Raw genomic sequence first — 18,489 nt, 5'->3', positions numbered from 1 at the left:
TTCTAATAACCGTATTTTAGTTACTAACTGAAAACAATAAGGATTCATTGTTGGCTAAGACCTTTCCACATTTGGATTCATTTGCTAAGTAAGGATGAATCATTTGCTTGTTAGGATCCTTTCACATTTGTCATGTTTCAAATGAAAAACAATAGAGGCTGAACGGCATAGAAGTATCAATTGTGATTAGGCGATTTTCATAAGAGATAATAGCTACCATAATTTGGAATGTGGGATGGGTTAAGAATACTAATCTATCTTTCCATATGATTTGGTGTGGAGAGGGAATGAGACTATTATAAAGTTGTTCAAGGATGTTTTAATCCTCATGGAAGGATGAGTAGTACTGTACTTTCATCTCTTCCTTCTAGCTCCCTCCTCTTCCCTTGCCTCCATCTTTCTCATTTGGCTCCTCTAGGTATGCCATTCATACTGCATATTAAGTAATAGAGTCATTTACCAGGAACAGACATGGCAGAGAAAGACAACTGAAGTTTTCAGGGATGTAGACACTTATAAAGAAAAATGTCTTCTAACAGAGGATATGACACATGCCTGAAAAAAGTAAATAATTAGGAGTAATTCATTTAACCATCATAGAGGTTACCAGAACTTCTAGGCACTGGACTCTGACACCACCTTTGTGCGGCAATGGTTGTTAGTTTCTAGCCATAGACTCGTGGTGTTAGGCTATCCAACCTAGCTTCTTTTCTCTCAGATCACTTGATATTTTCTTTCTGCTTAGGCCTACAGGGAAAATGTTTTTATTCACTTAAACATAAATGTAGATACCTATGCCTTCAAAAGACCTGTCCACAGCACAACTACTGAATACACAACTGACTCAATAGTTCTATAAGTGACGCCTACATGCCCTATTGCCATCACACTAGTCAATGAACCTCTCCATCACATGTGAAGAAAAATGGCCAATGAAACACAAAGATCAGTATCTCTCACTAGACCAAAAGGTTCTTAGGACCCTATATGTGTCCTTAAGAGTTAATATGGCATAACTGCATAACTGGCATAATGCATAATATGGCATAACTGGCTCAGGGGAGTTCAGTCCCATGGGCCAGGCCAAATATTGTCTCCTAACACTTTCCTGACCATGCAGAGCAATATTGGTAGGTGAGAAGATAATTTTCTAATCCTAATCTAAACAGAACCTTTCTTTGACTAAATGGTCACTTCATATATTTAAAGTGCCTTTATTGGGATGTTAACTTTAAAGGGTTTGGAAGGAATACACTTTGTCAAGATTAATGCATTTCTAAGGAGTGGCTCAAGACATAAGTGTTTTAATCAGTAGATGTAACCCTCCTGACTCAAGTTCTATTGCTTTAGGAATTTGTATATCAGTTTTCTCATCCTTTACTTGCAGACTCAAACAATCTCTCCTCCCTACTCACTATTTTTTATTGCTCATTTTAAACAAGGAAAATCTAAAATGCCTGTTTAAAAATAAATAAAGCTATAGTAAATTAGCTGTACTAAGTATCCTTTTAAGGAAAATGATAGTTTATTGCTCTCTGGCAAAAAATAGATAATGCAGTTTCCTTTTACTGGCCATCGATTTAGTGGCCTTTCACTAGTCATCTATTTAAAATGCCCAATAAGATCTATCTGGCATGCAGGAAACTCATGTATAGGTTCTAAACCTTTATTTTGCCCATTAAGCCCCATGTTACTGTTCATTGAAAAAAGCTCAAGTTCTATCTTCTATATTGTAGAAAACCAGTAAAAAAAGACATTAAATTTTTTTAACGAATAAGGTAAACTACTAAATATGAATATTAGTGCAGGATTCATTCAGTTTTACCAGTGAAGTCCTGAAAGGAATAGGACTTTTAGCTTTTTGAAAAGCACAAAGTATACCTCCTGACATAATTCTACTCTTAGCTTTATAGTGTCTTCCTCTCATAGATGCTTCATGTATAGAGATTGGTTTATAATGTTAGAAACAAAAAGAGATCCCTCTGGAATGAGAAGCAGCAGGTTTGCATATAAAAAGCATGGGTTCCACACTCAGAAAATTTCTAGCCCTGCTCCTGACTCAGGAGCTTTTCAAACTCAGGCTGGTTACTTAGCCCCTCTCAGCTCATATTTCTTTTCTGCAATGTGTGGCTAATAATATTTACTTACCTAGGTTTTTGGTGGGTAAACATTCAATAAAGGCAAGCAAGCTTTATTTAATAATCTTGCCCCTCCCCCCTCTCTGCCCCTCCCCTGCTTGTGCTCGCTCTCTCTTAAAAATAAATAAAAACATTTTTTTAAAAAATCTTGCCTTCAGCTACACATACACTTGTAATGGGAATAAAAAAAAAAATCACATATCCACATTTATGTAGCAAGGAATGCAAACAGCATCCACTGATATGCAGATGGTCCATACTACCGTTGTTGGGGAGATCTGGGACTCAGTGAGACAGTGGCCTGTATTTAATGGTAAGAGCTAGAATAGCATTTAGGTTTCTTATCCTGGAGTTTGAATCAGTGTCAAGGTAAGACTCCAGGGCCCTCCCATGGTGACTGCCAAAATGCCAAGTCCTTGGTCTTGATCATACAAATGGAAAACTTAATTTGAAATTGAATAGCTCTGTAGATCTGTCATTGTCTTTGATATGGGCTCCCTCAGATGAGAACCTTGAAGAATTATTGTAGAAGGGTGGAAGTGTGTGATGAAAGCTGTCCACATGCTGTGTCTGTACATTTAGGAGTAAATCATGGTGCTCTTCCTGCTGTTCAGGCCTCTGTCTGTTGACATTAAAATGTCCTCACAACTTATAAAAATCATTAAGGACTCCATTTGTGCCTCCCTGGTGGGAAGTTAGGAAATAAAACTGTGCCAGCTAGTGTACATTTCAAATATTTACAATACTGTACTTTTTCTCCAGGCAGCACTCTCGCTGCGTCCCTCTGAGAAATTAGTGCAGACACAGACTAGCCCACCCCGAGGCCAGCATTTTGTTAAGGAAATCTCGAGTCACTTCTTTCTCCATTGTGCCCCAGAATCTTGATCTCATTACCTCTGATGCTTATGCCAGAGGATAAAGAAGGGAAAGGAAGAAAAGAAGAGGGAAGGGGAGAGACTGGCCGACAAGGAAGGGAAGGAAAGGGAGGGGGAGGGGTGGGGAATGTAAATGGCATTTCACAGTCAAATAGCAAGTATTTACGCTGAACTGAGCCTCCAGGATCACGCTTCCATCCTAAATCTCAATTGAACTGTAGTTTCAGTAACAAGGGACAAAGTGATAGCAATACTAATGGCTCATAAGTATTCTATATGAGAGAAAAATATGGAAAATGACAAGATCACTCTGGTGAATGAAAGATTAAAGATTGACTCAAAGACAATTTCTTAACAGTGAATTGCAAAATGACAGGAAAGGGTAGTGGTGGGAATGGTTTTAGAATTTCTTTTCCAGAAGGAATTTTAAAATTGAACCTTCCTGGGATGGTTTAAAGAGGCCCAACTGAAGGCAAATGAGTGAATGAGTCCTTAGAAATATGTTTGAGTCTGTGAAGTCTTTAGATGGGGGAAGGAAACATTATGGACAGTTGGGGTGAGGGCAAGGCAAAGAGATAGACAAATCCAAGGAGAGCTTCTTGCTTGGGCTCAAGATGTGTACTAGGTTAACATGCAGGGATTCCTCCCCCACTCCCAGCTTTGGTCATCTGAAAGTGTTCCAGAAAAACATACCCTGGTGTAATCCAGCACCAGATCCTAGAACAGAGTGGTTATGTCACTGAGCTTGTCACTGTTCTCCAATGGCAGGAATCACCACAGTGCTGACCATGTCCACTGTCATCTCTGGCATGAGTGCCTCCATGCCCCAGGTGTCCTACATCAAGGCCGTGGACGTGTACCTGTGGGTCAGCTCCCTCTTTGTGTTCCTGTCAGTCATTGAGTATGCAGCTGTGAACTACCTCACCACAGTGGAAGAGTGGAAACAATTCAAGAAGACAGGGAAGGTATTGCCTGGCTTTAACTATCTGATCCCTTTTGGAATGTGAAAAAGACTGTCCTTACCTATAACCCTCTCCTGACAGTGTTGTAAGCCCTTGTATTAAGTCTGTATGCCTTGGCAAGATGCAAGTTCACAGGATTTAATATTGAACTTTATTCTGCCTGTGCTGACTGGTTTCCTCAGCATCCTCATTCACCTTTGCCAGGAGGGTTTTCTTGTGTGAGGAATTTCTCTCAGTGTGCTCCTCTCCACCGGCTCTATCCTTTGAAAAGAAAGGGTTCAGGGGTAAACTACATCCTTTCAAGAAGATGATGATGATGATAGCTAACATTTAATGTGTGTTTATTCTATATTGGTAATGCACTAACCACCTAATGACACAGCATGTCATTTAATTCTCAGAGTAGCCCCGAGAGGTAGGTACTGTATAACTCTCATTTTACAGAGGTGAAATAGGAGCAGCTAGGGAGTAACTTGGCCAAGGTCACACAGCCAAAGAGGAATTAGGATTTGTTTCTGGGTCTCCCTGACTCCAATGGCTGTGCTCTCAATCCATAAATGATGTGCTTCTCTCCACCATAGCTAGGATTTATGTTTCTCTTCTTGTTACTTGGGCAAGTGGCAGAGCATAAAGAGAGGTTCTTCTCTCCTTAGGATACTGGGGATAAAAGGTGGTTTCTGGGTTCTAAATGTCATCACATGTTTCTTGTGCCAGGGTTTAGTAAACATGGACAGATTGATCTCTACCTGCTTTGTTTCACAAAGGATCAGGGCACCAGTTCCCTGTTATTATGACAACTGACATAAGATATTGTACTTAAGAAACGTAATTAATCTGTTTGGTAGCCTGTACTTAAGGCTGTATATATACATATATGTGTGTCTGTGTGTGTGTGTGTGTGTGTAGCATCTATGAACATGATTTTAATGAAATATATTCACATTGGTTTGAGAAATTCTTATATGCATACTTATGTACACCCAAAACATTATTTAATATTTGTTATACCTCTAGTGAGAGTGTTTCTTACTTTTCAGAGTGTTTTATATCCTTTTCTCAAATTGAGCCTTCATCTCAGCTCCATGATGTAGGCCTTGCAGAGATTATTATCTCTATTTTTGAGATGAAGCGGCAGAGTTTTAGTGAAGTGATTTGTCAAGAGATTCACAGCCAACAGAGATGCATTTGAAATTCAGATCTCCTGTAATACCACTTCCTTCTTCTATTATATCCCCTTTGAATCAAAGCTGTAATAAGAGCTGATTTTGCTTTATTGCTGATGCCTCCGTTTCTTTTGTTGACACTGTGTATGTGTCCCCACCACACACATACCCATATGACTTCTAGGCAGATGTGAGAGAACTGGGAGCTTCTGGACAAGTATGCAGTGATGGGTGTGTGCACATCACCTGGGATTTGTTCAGATATTCATTCAGCAGATGTGGGGTGGGATTGGAGTCTGCATTTCTAACAAGTCCCAGATGCCATTGATCCATTGCCTGCACTGAGAATAGCAACAATTTAGATAATCTGTGAATTAAAGGTGACAGAGAAAAAAGACGTGTGATAAGAAAAAGAATGTTGTTGTCGTTCTGTTCTATTTTTATGTGGAAGTGGTTAACCCAAGCAAGAGGCACTGTAGGAATTTGGGCCCATCTCTATCCAGTCTTTTGGTTCCAAACTGTCTACATCTACCCACTCCCACCTGCCACACAACACATATGTTCACACTACCTGAGTTTTAGTTTTCACTACTTGGGGCTATACACACTCTTCTTGTGTACCACTAAGAAGAAAATCTTTTAAGTTAGTAAGTACCATCCATTTAAAAAAATTTTAAGTTGTGGTAAAATCCACATAACATAGAGCTTACCATCTTAACCTGTTTTTAAGTGTGTAGTTCAGTAGTGTTAAGAATACTCACATTGTTGTACAAGCAATCTCCAGAACTTTTTCATCCTACAGAACTGAAACTCTGTGCCCATTCAACAACTCCCATTCTCCCCTTTCCCCAGCCTCAAGGAACCACCATTCTAAGCATCCTCCTTCAAAGGTGCAATTATCTCAAAGCAATGTCCTACCATTCATATATTTGTGGGGCAAAATAAAAGAACACAGATTTGGAGTCAGAAGTAGTGATGCCAAACCTAACTCTGCCACTTTCTAGCTTTTCGTTCCTGGATCTCATTCTTCATTTTCAAAATGGTGGAATTTCTTCCCTATTTACCTCATAGGGCTGTTGCCAATAATGTAATTAATGGATCTGAAACTTTTGCAAACTGTAACATGCTACACAAATACTGAGTTATTATTGTGATTAATGCCCAGCTTATGTGCTCTGAACAAATAGTGGTTTTAACAAGGAAAGTGGGAAAAGGCTGTCTGAGATGAGATATTGTTGAAGGGGTAGGATGCCCTGGTGAGGGGCAGGGTACAAGGATATGTCTGTAGGTTTGGGGGGATAATTGGTGATACTTCTTTTCTCTACGCCTGAAGTGGGAAACCAGTTTTAGAGAAAGATGTGGAAACCAGGCAGATGGGAGGATGTCACCTTTGTTGTTGATAAAGCAGTTTGGAGTAAGTGCTTAGATATGTGAGCAGGAGGTCTCACTAATACTTCATCCTGTACTGAATGTGCTTACCCCTTCTGGTCACTGGTGAAGCTAGACAATTCAGGACTCTCCCTGTAAGGATAATCTCCTTTTACCTCACTTCAGAGAACAAACTTAGGTACCAATGCAGATCCTAAAGCGAGGACTCAAAAGGAGCTGCTGAGCCACACATGCTAATTCCTTCTGCGAAACCTCTAGGATGGAATAATGCAGGGATAGTGAGAAAGACCGGGAATCTTAGGCTATGGAGTTCCTTCCGATGAAATCACGAAGTGAAGCAAAGCTCATTTCCTGCCACCACCGCCATCACACACCCTGTCCCAACCTCCCCCAGGTGCCAAGAGCTGGGAGAACAGCAAGGATCATGGGAAAATTGTCCCTACTGTTGACCTTTGCCCAGAAAGGAGAAAGGAAATTCTTTTCTTTCTTATTCCTTCATCTGAATGTTTTCCTACTTCCAGGACTTAGAACTCCACATAAAACAGTCAAATCTATACTTTAGATATACTATGCCTTAGGTATGTGCTTATTTGTAGGCTGGAGTGAAAAATTAAAGACCCATTCTAAAACTGTTTCTATTAGAACAACCAACTTATGAAATTGTGGAAATTAGCACCCTACTGGTAAATTGTATACTGCAAGATTTAATCAATTATATGAATGGTTCTAAATTATCATAGTGTCCAGTGGGATAACTCAGCAGTGTTCTGGGTGGGTATAGTAAAACCGCAAAAGAGATTATACTAGTTATTCTGTTCTCAGATCCAGAGTTGAATATATTATTAGTGTTATTTTTTACTATCTGAGGTTAGTTTTTGAGTCCTGATCTTATTTTATGTTCATATCATCCATTTTCATTTTGTTATGAAAAGTTCCTATGGCTAAAACAAAAAAGGACAACATAACTTGAGTATGGGTCCTTGGTTAGTTTACTGGCTACACAAAATATTCTCTATGTCTCTTGAATTCAGTAAAATATTAGTTTTTTTAATTGCTGTGAACCAAATACATGTTTTGGCAGACTTTATTCTGTAGCTTCCAATTTGAATTCTGAATAATTTCAGCCAGTGGTAGCCTGTTCATGTTTGCTCATTTTTTTAACTTCCCTATAGATCAAGAAGTGATTTCGTTTTCTCAGAAAGCAATTAGTAACACCTACTTCCTAGACACAGTTCTGTATCAGTGAGAACCACCATCTCCCTCAAAGTAAAACCTTAAAGAAAAGTGGTAGTTTAGATTTAATCAGGCACTGGAGCCAGAAAGCATTGATAATTCATTCTCTCCTTCCGAAAAATAAGCCAATTTCAAGTTGTTTAATTGGGCTGTGTTGGTATCATTTATAGGTACTTCTCAGCAAAAAATGAGAAGGGTTGACCAATTTGCATTCAAAGAGAGTAGCTAAAATCATTTCTTATCCCTACTCCAAATTTAAGCATAAGTCGATCACCTGATAATATTGTTTTGGTTTTGGACAAAAAATTACACTGACCAGGCGTATTACTGTGTTTTCTCTAAAGACAAAAGTATGTTGAAAAGCAAATCCAATTGGTTTTGCTGATAAATCATATTCAATTTCAACTCAAACTTATGTCAAACAATTCATACTATGCAGAAACAAAGAGGGAAACCTGAAACAGTGTTCCCTTCTGGGGAAACATGCATTGAGTGTAAAAGTCTATCAGGCCAAAACTAAATTAGAAAACACTGACATTATAATTGTGAAACATTTATTTGTATAATGTTCAACTATCTCTATGGAGATAATAATAAACCTTGCTAAGTCCCTATTAAAAACAGATCTCTTTGATAATGTTTTCCATTTATTATTAAAATGACTTTTAGTCAGATACCAAAAGCAAAACCAGAATTCTATTCTTTAAAATAAGCAAAACAGGGGCACCTGGGTATTTCATTTGGTTAAATGTCCAACTTTGGCTCAGGTCATGATCTCACAGGTAATGAGTTCAAGCCCCACATTGGGCTCTCTGCTGTTGGCTCAGAGCCTGCTTCCAATCCTGTGTCCCCCCTTCTCTCTGCCCCTCCCTGCTCACTCTTATCTTTCTCTCTCAAAAAATAAACTAAAATAAAAAAAAATAAGCAGAACATTCTTAGCATTTATTGAAACTCTTTTAAAAATCTGATTGTTTAGACTTTTACTGTAGTTCCTACATATAGAACCATATTCATGGCTTACTAACAAAAAGTCTTTTTGTCAGATTTCTGGAATGTATAATATTGATACATTTCAAGCCATGGCCTTCGACGGTTGTTACCATGACAGCAAGACTGAAATGGAGCAGACTTCCTTTTCTCTACACTCAGAAGAGGACGCCATGCGAGGAAGATCCACAGGTAGCCCCAGCACAGATACATCTCAGATAAAGAGAAGACAATCCTTAGGAGGGCATATTGGTGCAATCATTCTGGAAAATAATCATGTCATTGACACCTACTCAAGGATTTTATTTCCCACTGTGTATATTGCATTTAATTTATTTTACTGGGGTGTGTATGTGTGAGGAAGAATTCCCAATGTATAATACTCATTTTGGAATCAGAGTAGGTTAACAAAACAACCACAACAAACAACTCTTGACTATGAGTTGGACTGTACTTGATTCAACTGGGAGTCAGCCAGTCAGTCACCTCTCTTGGCCTATAGAAGATTTTAAAGTTGACCGATTTACATCTAGGAAGAGTTTAAGGTCCCTGGAGAATTTGATTCCATACATAAGAGTCACAGGCATGCAGATTACAGAAAAATTTCCACAGGAATGGGCTTTGTAACTACTTCGCCTAGACCCTCCTTGCTTTCTAAACGTAAACGTTTTGTATTAACTAAGCAATAAAGCTGGACTATGACAATGATTCAAGAAGCATTGATTCTTAGTGCTAGCCATGTGCCATGCGACCTAACAGAGTTGAATCCTTGTGAGGAAGAACATCAACATCAAGGTGGGACCATGGACACTTATACAGCTGAGATGTACATGAAGAGCTTCCCCGTCCATCTCCAATCAAGTCTTTTATCTTATTTCACTATTAAATTTCATATATTATTGAGTCCAAGAGCAAAACATCTAAACTTTGCTCCTATCCTAATGTCAAATTAATATGTCAATCTTCAGTAATAGAATCTTGTATTTTACAGTTGAGTCATAGCTTTCATAGCTTTCGGGAGGCATTTAGTGAATTAGTTACTGTATTTACCAAATATTATTGACCTCCTGTATAAGCCAGTTACTTTATTAGGTGTTATGTAGTCAAAAATGAATATAAAATGGCATTCCTGCTATCAGTGAGTGCACAGCCTATCAGGAACAGTGAACTGGTAGCTTTCATAAATAATAAATATAATAATTACAATAGATGTAAAATAGAAGCTTGTACACTATGCTGTCTGAGTTTTGAAAAGGGGATACCAAAACAAGGAAAAGAATATCCATGAAGGGATGTGGAGTCTCAGTTCATAAATGACTGAAGATGCTTCCAGACATGGTATTGAGTGAAAAATTGAATGAAATTTATATATCCCATAGTAATCCCATAGTAACGTTGGTTGAGCCAAGTAAATCAGGTCAAGTGGGTATTAAATAAATGTTTGTTAAGTAGAAAAACCTCTAACGATTAGCATTCATTGTGTAGACTGGTAGTGTGCATGCTTTTGTGTTAAGTATTTTGTGAAAAAGATTCCATTTAGAGATCAGCCCTCAGTAAGAAGTATGAAATATTTTCCCTTCCTGTTTTGACTTTTGGCATTGAATTAAGGGAAATAAATTAAATGGTGTGTTACATTAAGTGTATTGCCATTTATTTCACCATAAAGTGAACCAAAATGATTTGAACTATTTTGTGCTAGGTTAAAAGACAAGTAACTTCCTGCTTATTTACCAGTAACATTGATTTTGGTTCTCTGCTGTGAGTGACATAGGGTTCTAGAAACTTATTTTCCTCTTGGGCACAAAAGTTTTAAAGGCAAATCCCATCTCTATCATAACTTCCCTCACAGGCTAATTCTGGGATACTTCATTCTATTTTCTTAATACAACTTCTCTAATTCCTTCAGAATTTTCCAAGGATTATATTTTTTCTAGGAAACTGTCCAAAATTGAACTAATATAATTTATTAAAACTCTTGTCCATTTAGTTATGGATAGACAATAAATAAATTAGAAAACTAACAGTTTTTAAGCTTGACTTAAAAGGAATAGTAATTTTATAGGATTATATTTTCAGAATACAGAACAGATTAATATGATAGGTGTTTCTTTGAGAATTTGTAGCTATTATTTGAGGAGAGTTCTACAGTTGGCTTAACATTTCTGATTCTGACATACTCTGTATACAACTGATGTTAAAAAAAAAAAAAGGGGAGAGGGTTCCTGGATGGTCCAATCAGTTAAGTGTCTGACTCCTGATTTCCGCTCAGGTCGAGGTTTCTGACATCAAGCCCTGAGTTGGGCTCTGTACTGACAGTGCAGGAGTCTGCTTGGGATTCTCTCTCTCCCTCTCTCTCTCAAAATAATTTTTTTTTTTTTTAAAAAAGGAAAAATCTACAAATGAACAGAATAAATCTATACTGTTCCCTTCTTCTCTTGGGTTCCTCAGATGTTACTGTTTTTCTTCTACGTTGAACTATACCATTCAGAATGTCTAAAGCTTTCCCTGGGCATATTTATTCCACAATTTCAAGTCAAATGCATCGCTGAATACATCTGGCACTCTAGACTAAGACTAGGTCTCCACCACACTACTCATACACTCAGCATTCCTCTTGAGGAGTACTAATGCACAACTGTTGGCTGATCGAACATAACTTTTGTTAATGACTAGAAACAGTCTTTGCATTTTTCAGTAATGTCTAAAATATGCTTGCTGCTCAAGAGAATTATTAGAACATTCAGAATGAGCACTTGGGATTTTGGCCAGTCTTCATCTCCTCAAATCAGTGGCTTGTAGAAGACTGTGAGGGTACAACTGTTCCTGTGAACCTCATTTCCACTAAGGAACACCAATGTTCCTGGCTCTGTTATTTCAAAAAGAATGAAATCACAGTTACCTTGGAAATGTATGAGTGACAGACAGCATGTAATAGTTACCTCATTTTGATTTTGACTTCATTTACTGATCACAATCCAGAACAGACTGCATGTGATTGTTCACTGAGGGATAAGCTTGGATAAAATGTGAGGATTTCAGAAAATAAGCTGCTTTCCAAGATTTAAGAAAAAGCCAGCCAGCTCTGTAAACTGCCTAAATATAGAAACAGGATATTTTATAGGGACTGCTCTGGAAAATCTATGAAAGATATATTTTTAACTTAATTTTATTGTTTTCTGATTACAAAAGAAATACAATTTCACTATAAAAATTAAAATACCAAGTGGCAAAAAAAATTCCACTCAGAATTAAGCCATTAACATTTAAAAATTTTTTAATGTTTATTTATTTTTGAGAGAGAGAGACAAAGAGAGTGTGTGTGTGTGTGAATGCAGGAGGAGCAGAGATAGAGGGAGACACAGAATCCAAAGCAGGCTCCAGACTCTGAGCTGTCAGCACAGAGCCCGACGCGGGCCTCGAACCCACAAATCCTGAGAACGTGGCTGGAGCCAAAGTCAGACAGACACTCAACTGACTGAGCCACCCAGGTGCCCAAGTAGTTAACATTTTAATGTATATTCTTAGAGTTTTTCTATGCATAACATACATTTTTTCCAATGGAATCATTGGTATATACTTGCATTTATTAATTTAATCACTTATATCACGCCAAACACCTTGCTAGGGATACGGTAAAGATGGACACTCCCTAACTAACTGAACTTACATTCTAACTGGGAATGTGTTTAACTTAGGCAATTTGTAGCCAGATTTTCTTCTCTGGATCATAAGCAACATTTTTTAAAAATGCAGCTTTGTTTAATTATTCTTTTCATAAACAACTTTCTATGCCATTTTTTCCTGCAAAATAATTTTTATATGCTGCAGAGCAATCCACTAAATGAGTGTACCGTAATTTATGTAACCCATCTTCTCCTGGGGGACTTTGGTTTTATTTCCTATTGTGTGTGATTATAATGGGCTGCAATTAGCAACATAAAGAATATTTAGAAGTAAAATTATTTTACAAACAAAATTTTTAGCCATATCTGAAGTTCAGCATTTATTTCCTTTATAAGAATTCCTATTTGCCACTAGAATCTGTCATGTCAGACTCAGTTACCAGTCTGTTTATATGGATCTATATCCACTGGCATTCTTTTATAGAAGAAGTTTAGACATTGTATAAAATACCGATTTAAAGCAGTTCTATTTATTTAAATTCTGCTTTCTTCCATGATTGTTACTGCCATCACAAGCCCTTTTTTAAGTAGGAGGGCAACGGAGATTGCAAATATTTGCATATGAGTTGTTGCACAATCATAAATTATGGTTACATTGTCTTAATCCTTGCAGGTGGATTAGTTTGCATGAATAAGGTCTATCATTTTGTATCGTGCTGCTCTTAAGCCTGTTCAAATCACACACACACACACACACACACAATTTTTTAACATGGAGATTAATGAGGAAAGGAATTATACCTAATTCTGTAGTCATTATTAAGGTCAGAATTCCAATAAGATTAACAACACCCTCAAAGAAGCAAGGTTAAAAAGTGGTAAGGAAATTGCTATTTCAACTGCAATTCTATACCTGGTGCTGTTTCCTGGTAGGGCCGGAGGCATCCCAGTCAGTGTTACATTCCAGCTATTTCATTTGCGTGATGCCTAGTCTTTCCCTATACACATTGCTTTAAAACACACTGTAAAGTCTGGCTTAATTTTAAGGTTCTGTCACCTTCCAACTGCAATTTGACTTCCCTGAATTTAACAAAGAGCTTGAACATAGTGTTTTCTCTTGTAAAGAAACTGAAAGAAAAAATGCACCAGATAATTGAGATGATTTTGTCAGGCTATTCCACTAGGAAGGATATTCATTAATGAGGAACATCTCAAAATTAAGGAAGGGAGCCCAGAAATCCAAAAAGACATAAAAACAAGGAGTCTTACTCACTGAGGAAGGGTAGAGGTGGGTCTTAGAATATATGACAGCAAGTGGTCATTTCTCAGAAGACAAAATGGTGGTAGGGGGGCAGATTTTTTGACTCTTGCAATTTTCCAGGAACACACGGGCTTCTTCAGATGAGGCTCCACATTGTCAGTTGTTTTTCCATTTCAATCTACTGCTGAATCATAATGTTTTTTGATCAATAAAAGGGCTGTGTGTGGAAAAGGGATTTCACAGTCACTGAGAAAAATTACCATAGTTTTCTTTTCAATATATTGATAATTTGATGTAGGAAACATTGAACTATATTTTATTATCAATTAGGCCATTTGATGAATGTGCTATTACTTTTGATCCCAGGATCAATACAATTCATTATAGAAACTTATTTTCTACAAGAGTGCTTCAAAGGCTTTCTACAAAATTATGCTGTTAGTGGCTCACTCCTTGCCTTAGGCCATCCAAAGGAGATGATGTTATAATGTCATTAACAAATATTTTTAAACCTATTATGAAGTAGTAATGCTTTCTGAAGTTCGATACACAAGCCTAAATTATTTAAAAAATTTTTTTAATGTTTGTTTATTTTTGAGAAAGAGAGATAGAACATGAGCGGGGGAGGGACAGAGAGAGAGGGAGACACAGAATCCAAAGCAGGCTCCAGGCTCTGAGCTGTCAGCACAGAGCCTGATGCGGGGCTTGAACCCCCAAGCCGTGAGATCATGACCAAGCTGAAATCAGATCCTTAACCGACTGAGCCACCCGGGCGCCCCATGCCTGAATTGTTTAAAAGTAACACAATATTTTCAAGAAGACTAGCTAACTGAACAAGGCACACTAAGAAAGGAAGTGCTTACATACATTAATTTCTTCTGTTCTTCAGAGAACATTAATGCAGGTGTTTCAAGTGTTTTACGCTCTAAAGAAGTGTTATGAACATAAACCCACACATCAAACAAATTTTTAGAGCATTCACGCCACCCCAGAATAACTTAAAATATGTTTTGTTAATTAGGTTGTATGTTGGGTGAGGTCATATTTAAATTAAATGGTGACTCAAAGTGAAAGAAACCTGAATACCTACTAAAGAGCTTTTAAATGAATATGCAGTTCAGGTACACAGTGAAGAAAGAGGTTTTCTGAAAAGAGCTCTAATAATTTAATGTGACTTATAGAGATAATGTGAATTTGAAGTAGGAGAGAAAAATAAGGCAAAAGAAAGGAGAACGGTAGAAGCTAAAAATGTGGTTCATTTCACAAAACAAAGTTCTGTGGTATGTGTCTTAAGGGGAGATTTGGATTTGAGGGCAAAATTAATTATATTTAATTATTTTGGGTGATATCCTGGTCTAGATTAATACAATCAGATGATTATTGCTCATTTGTACAAAAGATTGTGTGTCTTTGGGCAAAGTAATTAATTGCATGTTGGTCACCAAGTACTCAATATAATATGCCATCTTGACCAAAGTAATCAAATTATTTAAGTTATTAGGATCATTTGATTCTCTCATGACATTAACTCTTACTCCTTTTATGCAGTAAATTCAGTGGTGGAATTTCTGTTGAGTTCTACTTGACTAATGTAGATTAACCATTTATTATATTGCTGAACTATATTTTACATGAAATAATCTGAATTTGTTGGGGGTACTGATAGAATATGGCTTTATTTTTAATCAATGACTGTTTAATATGCTTTATTAGCTACAACTTCTCTGCCCCTTGCTGGCATCTCAGGTAGATCCCACAGCTTTTTAGATACTGTGAATTATCAATCAATCAATTAGCAAGAAGATATAGACATATACATACAAACATAACAGTTTGATGATGGAGATTTGTTTTCGGGTATAAAGCCTAGACTGATTTCAGTGTGTTTTCACTTTTCCCACCTCAGACTTAAACCCTGAACTGGGGAAATTGTCCTAGGAAGAAGGTAACATCTGCTCTAGTACAGGCCTCTCTCCTACCCTTTTCCATTCTACCAGGTTCAAGGGCAAGGAATGGATGGGTGAGATTAGGGATTGACAAAAGTCTTTTTACTTAAATGGTATAATGTATTTTAGTTCTTTGCTTGGTTGATGTCCTCTAGGGGGCAGGTACACCTGGTTTCCTGAGCATGAAACCAGTATCCTCACACAAGGCCCCACCCTTGGGGGTTAATGCTCTACAGTTGCCATCTTGAAATTCTTAATAATGTAATCTTTAAATTTATTTTGTAAATAAAGTCTGTTGGAACAACAACGCGTGTACCCAGGTTTGGCATGTGCAGTTCTGCTTCCTGTGGGACAGGTTCTGGACGTCACTTTTCTGCCTCCTTCTTCTGGTCCAACCTGAGGCCCACCACTGCTCTCTTCCCCTGGCAGGGGCTTGTACATAGGTCCACACATACCACAGCATTTCCCTGCCCTGGGCTGGCAGTGCCCTGGTGGGTCTGAAGAGTGTTTAGACTGGAGCACGCCTCTTACCCACCCCCTATCCAGGTAAGGTGTGAGTCCTGGGAAGTTATAATCTCCTGAGGTTGGCCAGTCTGCTTTGGTTGGGACCCTGACCAGTGAATTAGGAAGACTGACTTCTCCACCCCTGGCCTGAGCACAGCAGTGCTGGTCCAGTGGTTAGCAGGAGGGGGTACTGAGTAGCCTGTGGGCCATGTGCTTCCGTGCATGTGTGGATGCTGAGCGGCACCGCAGGGTCCTCCCATGCCTGTGAATGTATGCACTCACCTTTCAAGTGTTCCTGTGTTTTCTAGAGCATGACATTGAACAGCAAATAAAAAACACCCACCATTATAGCAAAGAGAGAGACTGCAAAAGAATCGTTCTATATTTTAGTACCTTTAACAGCACTTCCCTCTTCTTTTGGAACAAGGAGCTTCACATACTCATTTTGCACTTGGTCCCACCAATAATGTAGCCATCCCTGGTGGCAGGTGTTCAAATGTTGAAGCTTTCAAGGGCTACTGGTGAATGTTCTTTGGAGGTCTACATGCTGTGGTTCATTAAAGTTAACCCTTAGATCTGTGACCTCGTGTGACTTCATGCTCCTTTCCTGTCCATGCCAAAGTTTATGCATCTATTTTTACAAATAACAGTCTATAATTTTCTTTCTTAAAAGGGTTATTTTCCTTTTCTATATTTAGAAGCAGTTTATGTAAGGTATATTTTTCTCTTCCTTGAAAGTTTAAAAAGATTCATTAGCAGACCTGTCAGTTCCCAACAACTACACCTTTGAGATCAATCGATGGGTCATTATTAGGTCATTATGACAAAAAATTTTAAAGAAAGATAAGTAAATGAATGTACCATCACCATGTGAGTCTCTCTCATCCATCTATATATGTTGTGCTAGTCTCCCAGGAAACATTTTCAGTTGGAGCCTGTTTCCTTTTTAACAAAGGCAATCCAAGCAGTATGAACAGAAAACACCTGTGTAGGATTACATCTTATTTTTATAAGAATCATGGACAAGTTTATTTCAGGTTTTATGGGTAACATATTAAACAACTTCTCTCTCTGAGGGAAAGAGTCACTGGCCAAAAAACCAAGGTGTATTTTCATTTGCAAGTGCTTGGCTATTGAAGAAGAGAGATGTGTAGCATCATTTAATTAAAAAAGTTATACAGCCTGTCACTGACTTTCCTACAGGCATAGGCTATACAAGAAATCAGACTGTAAGTCAGACAAGAAAATGGGAATACTAACCCAATCCAATTTTGTAAACACTGAGTAACTAAACCATGTAAAGCTCTGTTCTAGTTCTCAGAATAGATGAAAGCAATTTCCTGGCTCCAAAGAGTTTTAATTTTTTTTTTTCAACGTTTACTTATTTTTGGGACAGAGAGAGACAGAGCATGAACGGGCGAGGGGCAGAGAGAGACGGAGACACAGAATCGGAAACAGGCTCCAGGCTCTGAGCCATCAGCCCAGAGCCCGATGCGGGGCTCGAACTCACGGACCGCGAGATCGTGACCTGGCTGAAGTCGGACGCTTAACCGACTGCGCCACCCAGGCGCCCCTTTTTTTTAAATTTTTTTTTCAACGTTTATTTATTTTTGGGACAGAGAGAGACAGAGCATGAACGGGCGAGGGGCAGAAACAGAGGGAGACACAGAATCGGAAACAGGCTCCAGGCTCTGAGCCATCAGCCCAGAGCCCAAAGAGTTTTAAACATAGCTATAGGAATATAGATTTCAATGAGATGTATCATAACTATAATTTTGGAAGACCTCAGCCTGGGTCATTAAAAAAATGTGGCTCTTTCTGAAGTTAACTAAGTCTGACCAAGATTATTCATGGTGATATGGCTATGTCAGTGAGAAGGTGCCCTGTTCATGAGTATAGTCAAGGAAGTGAAACATAGACATGTAAAAGCCTCAGGTGCATTTAATTCATTCTGTGGATCATGTTCAAGATGTTGTAATGGATTTAACAATAATGCCTCTTAGGTGAATAACATTCTACAGTTTTAACACTCTTCTGCTTACTCTGTCTCACCTGAGACTCACAGCAGCTTTATGAGTTAGACAAACAAAGCAAAATTAACCATTTCTACAGGTGCAGAAAATGAGGCTCAAAAAGAGGATTAGTCGATAGGCAGCATGGGATTTAAGTCCCAGATGCGCTATCCAATGGCTGTATAATTTTGAGCAACTTATTTAACCTCACTATGTCTTGGTTTCCTTATATATATTGTTTGCAAAAGTTAGGATGATAATAATAATGGTACAGGTATTAAATAAAATCATATAAAAGAAAGAAATCACTTATATCTTTTCTGGACCAAAGTGAATACAAATACAATACAAATACGTAGGGGGCAGTATGCATGATTCCTGATTTTTCTCCTAATA

At 38.0% G+C, this 18,489-nt stretch overlaps 1 protein-coding gene across 1 annotated transcript in view; it reads left to right on the top strand.

The window, feature by feature from the left end:
- Positions 1-10,385, top strand: part of GABRR3 (gamma-aminobutyric acid type A receptor subunit rho3) — a 50,179-nt gene extending 39,794 nt beyond the window's left edge. The window contains exons 9-10 of the mRNA XM_043593932.1: positions 3,782-3,978; positions 8,804-10,385. Coding sequence (XP_043449867.1) covers positions 3,782-3,978; positions 8,804-9,106 — 500 coding nt within the window. The 3' untranslated portion in view covers positions 9,107-10,385. The remainder of the gene's footprint in view (positions 1-3,781; positions 3,979-8,803) is intronic.
- Positions 10,386-18,489: the final 8,104 nt, after the last annotated feature.

The sequence above is a fragment of the Prionailurus bengalensis genome, chromosome C2, assembly GCF_016509475.1.
Source record: "Prionailurus bengalensis isolate Pbe53 chromosome C2, Fcat_Pben_1.1_paternal_pri, whole genome shotgun sequence".
NCBI classification, from domain to species: Eukaryota; Metazoa; Chordata; class Mammalia; order Carnivora; family Felidae; genus Prionailurus; species Prionailurus bengalensis.
The sequence above is the reverse complement of the archived record's forward strand: the minus strand, read 5'-3'. Positions and strand labels throughout refer to the sequence as shown.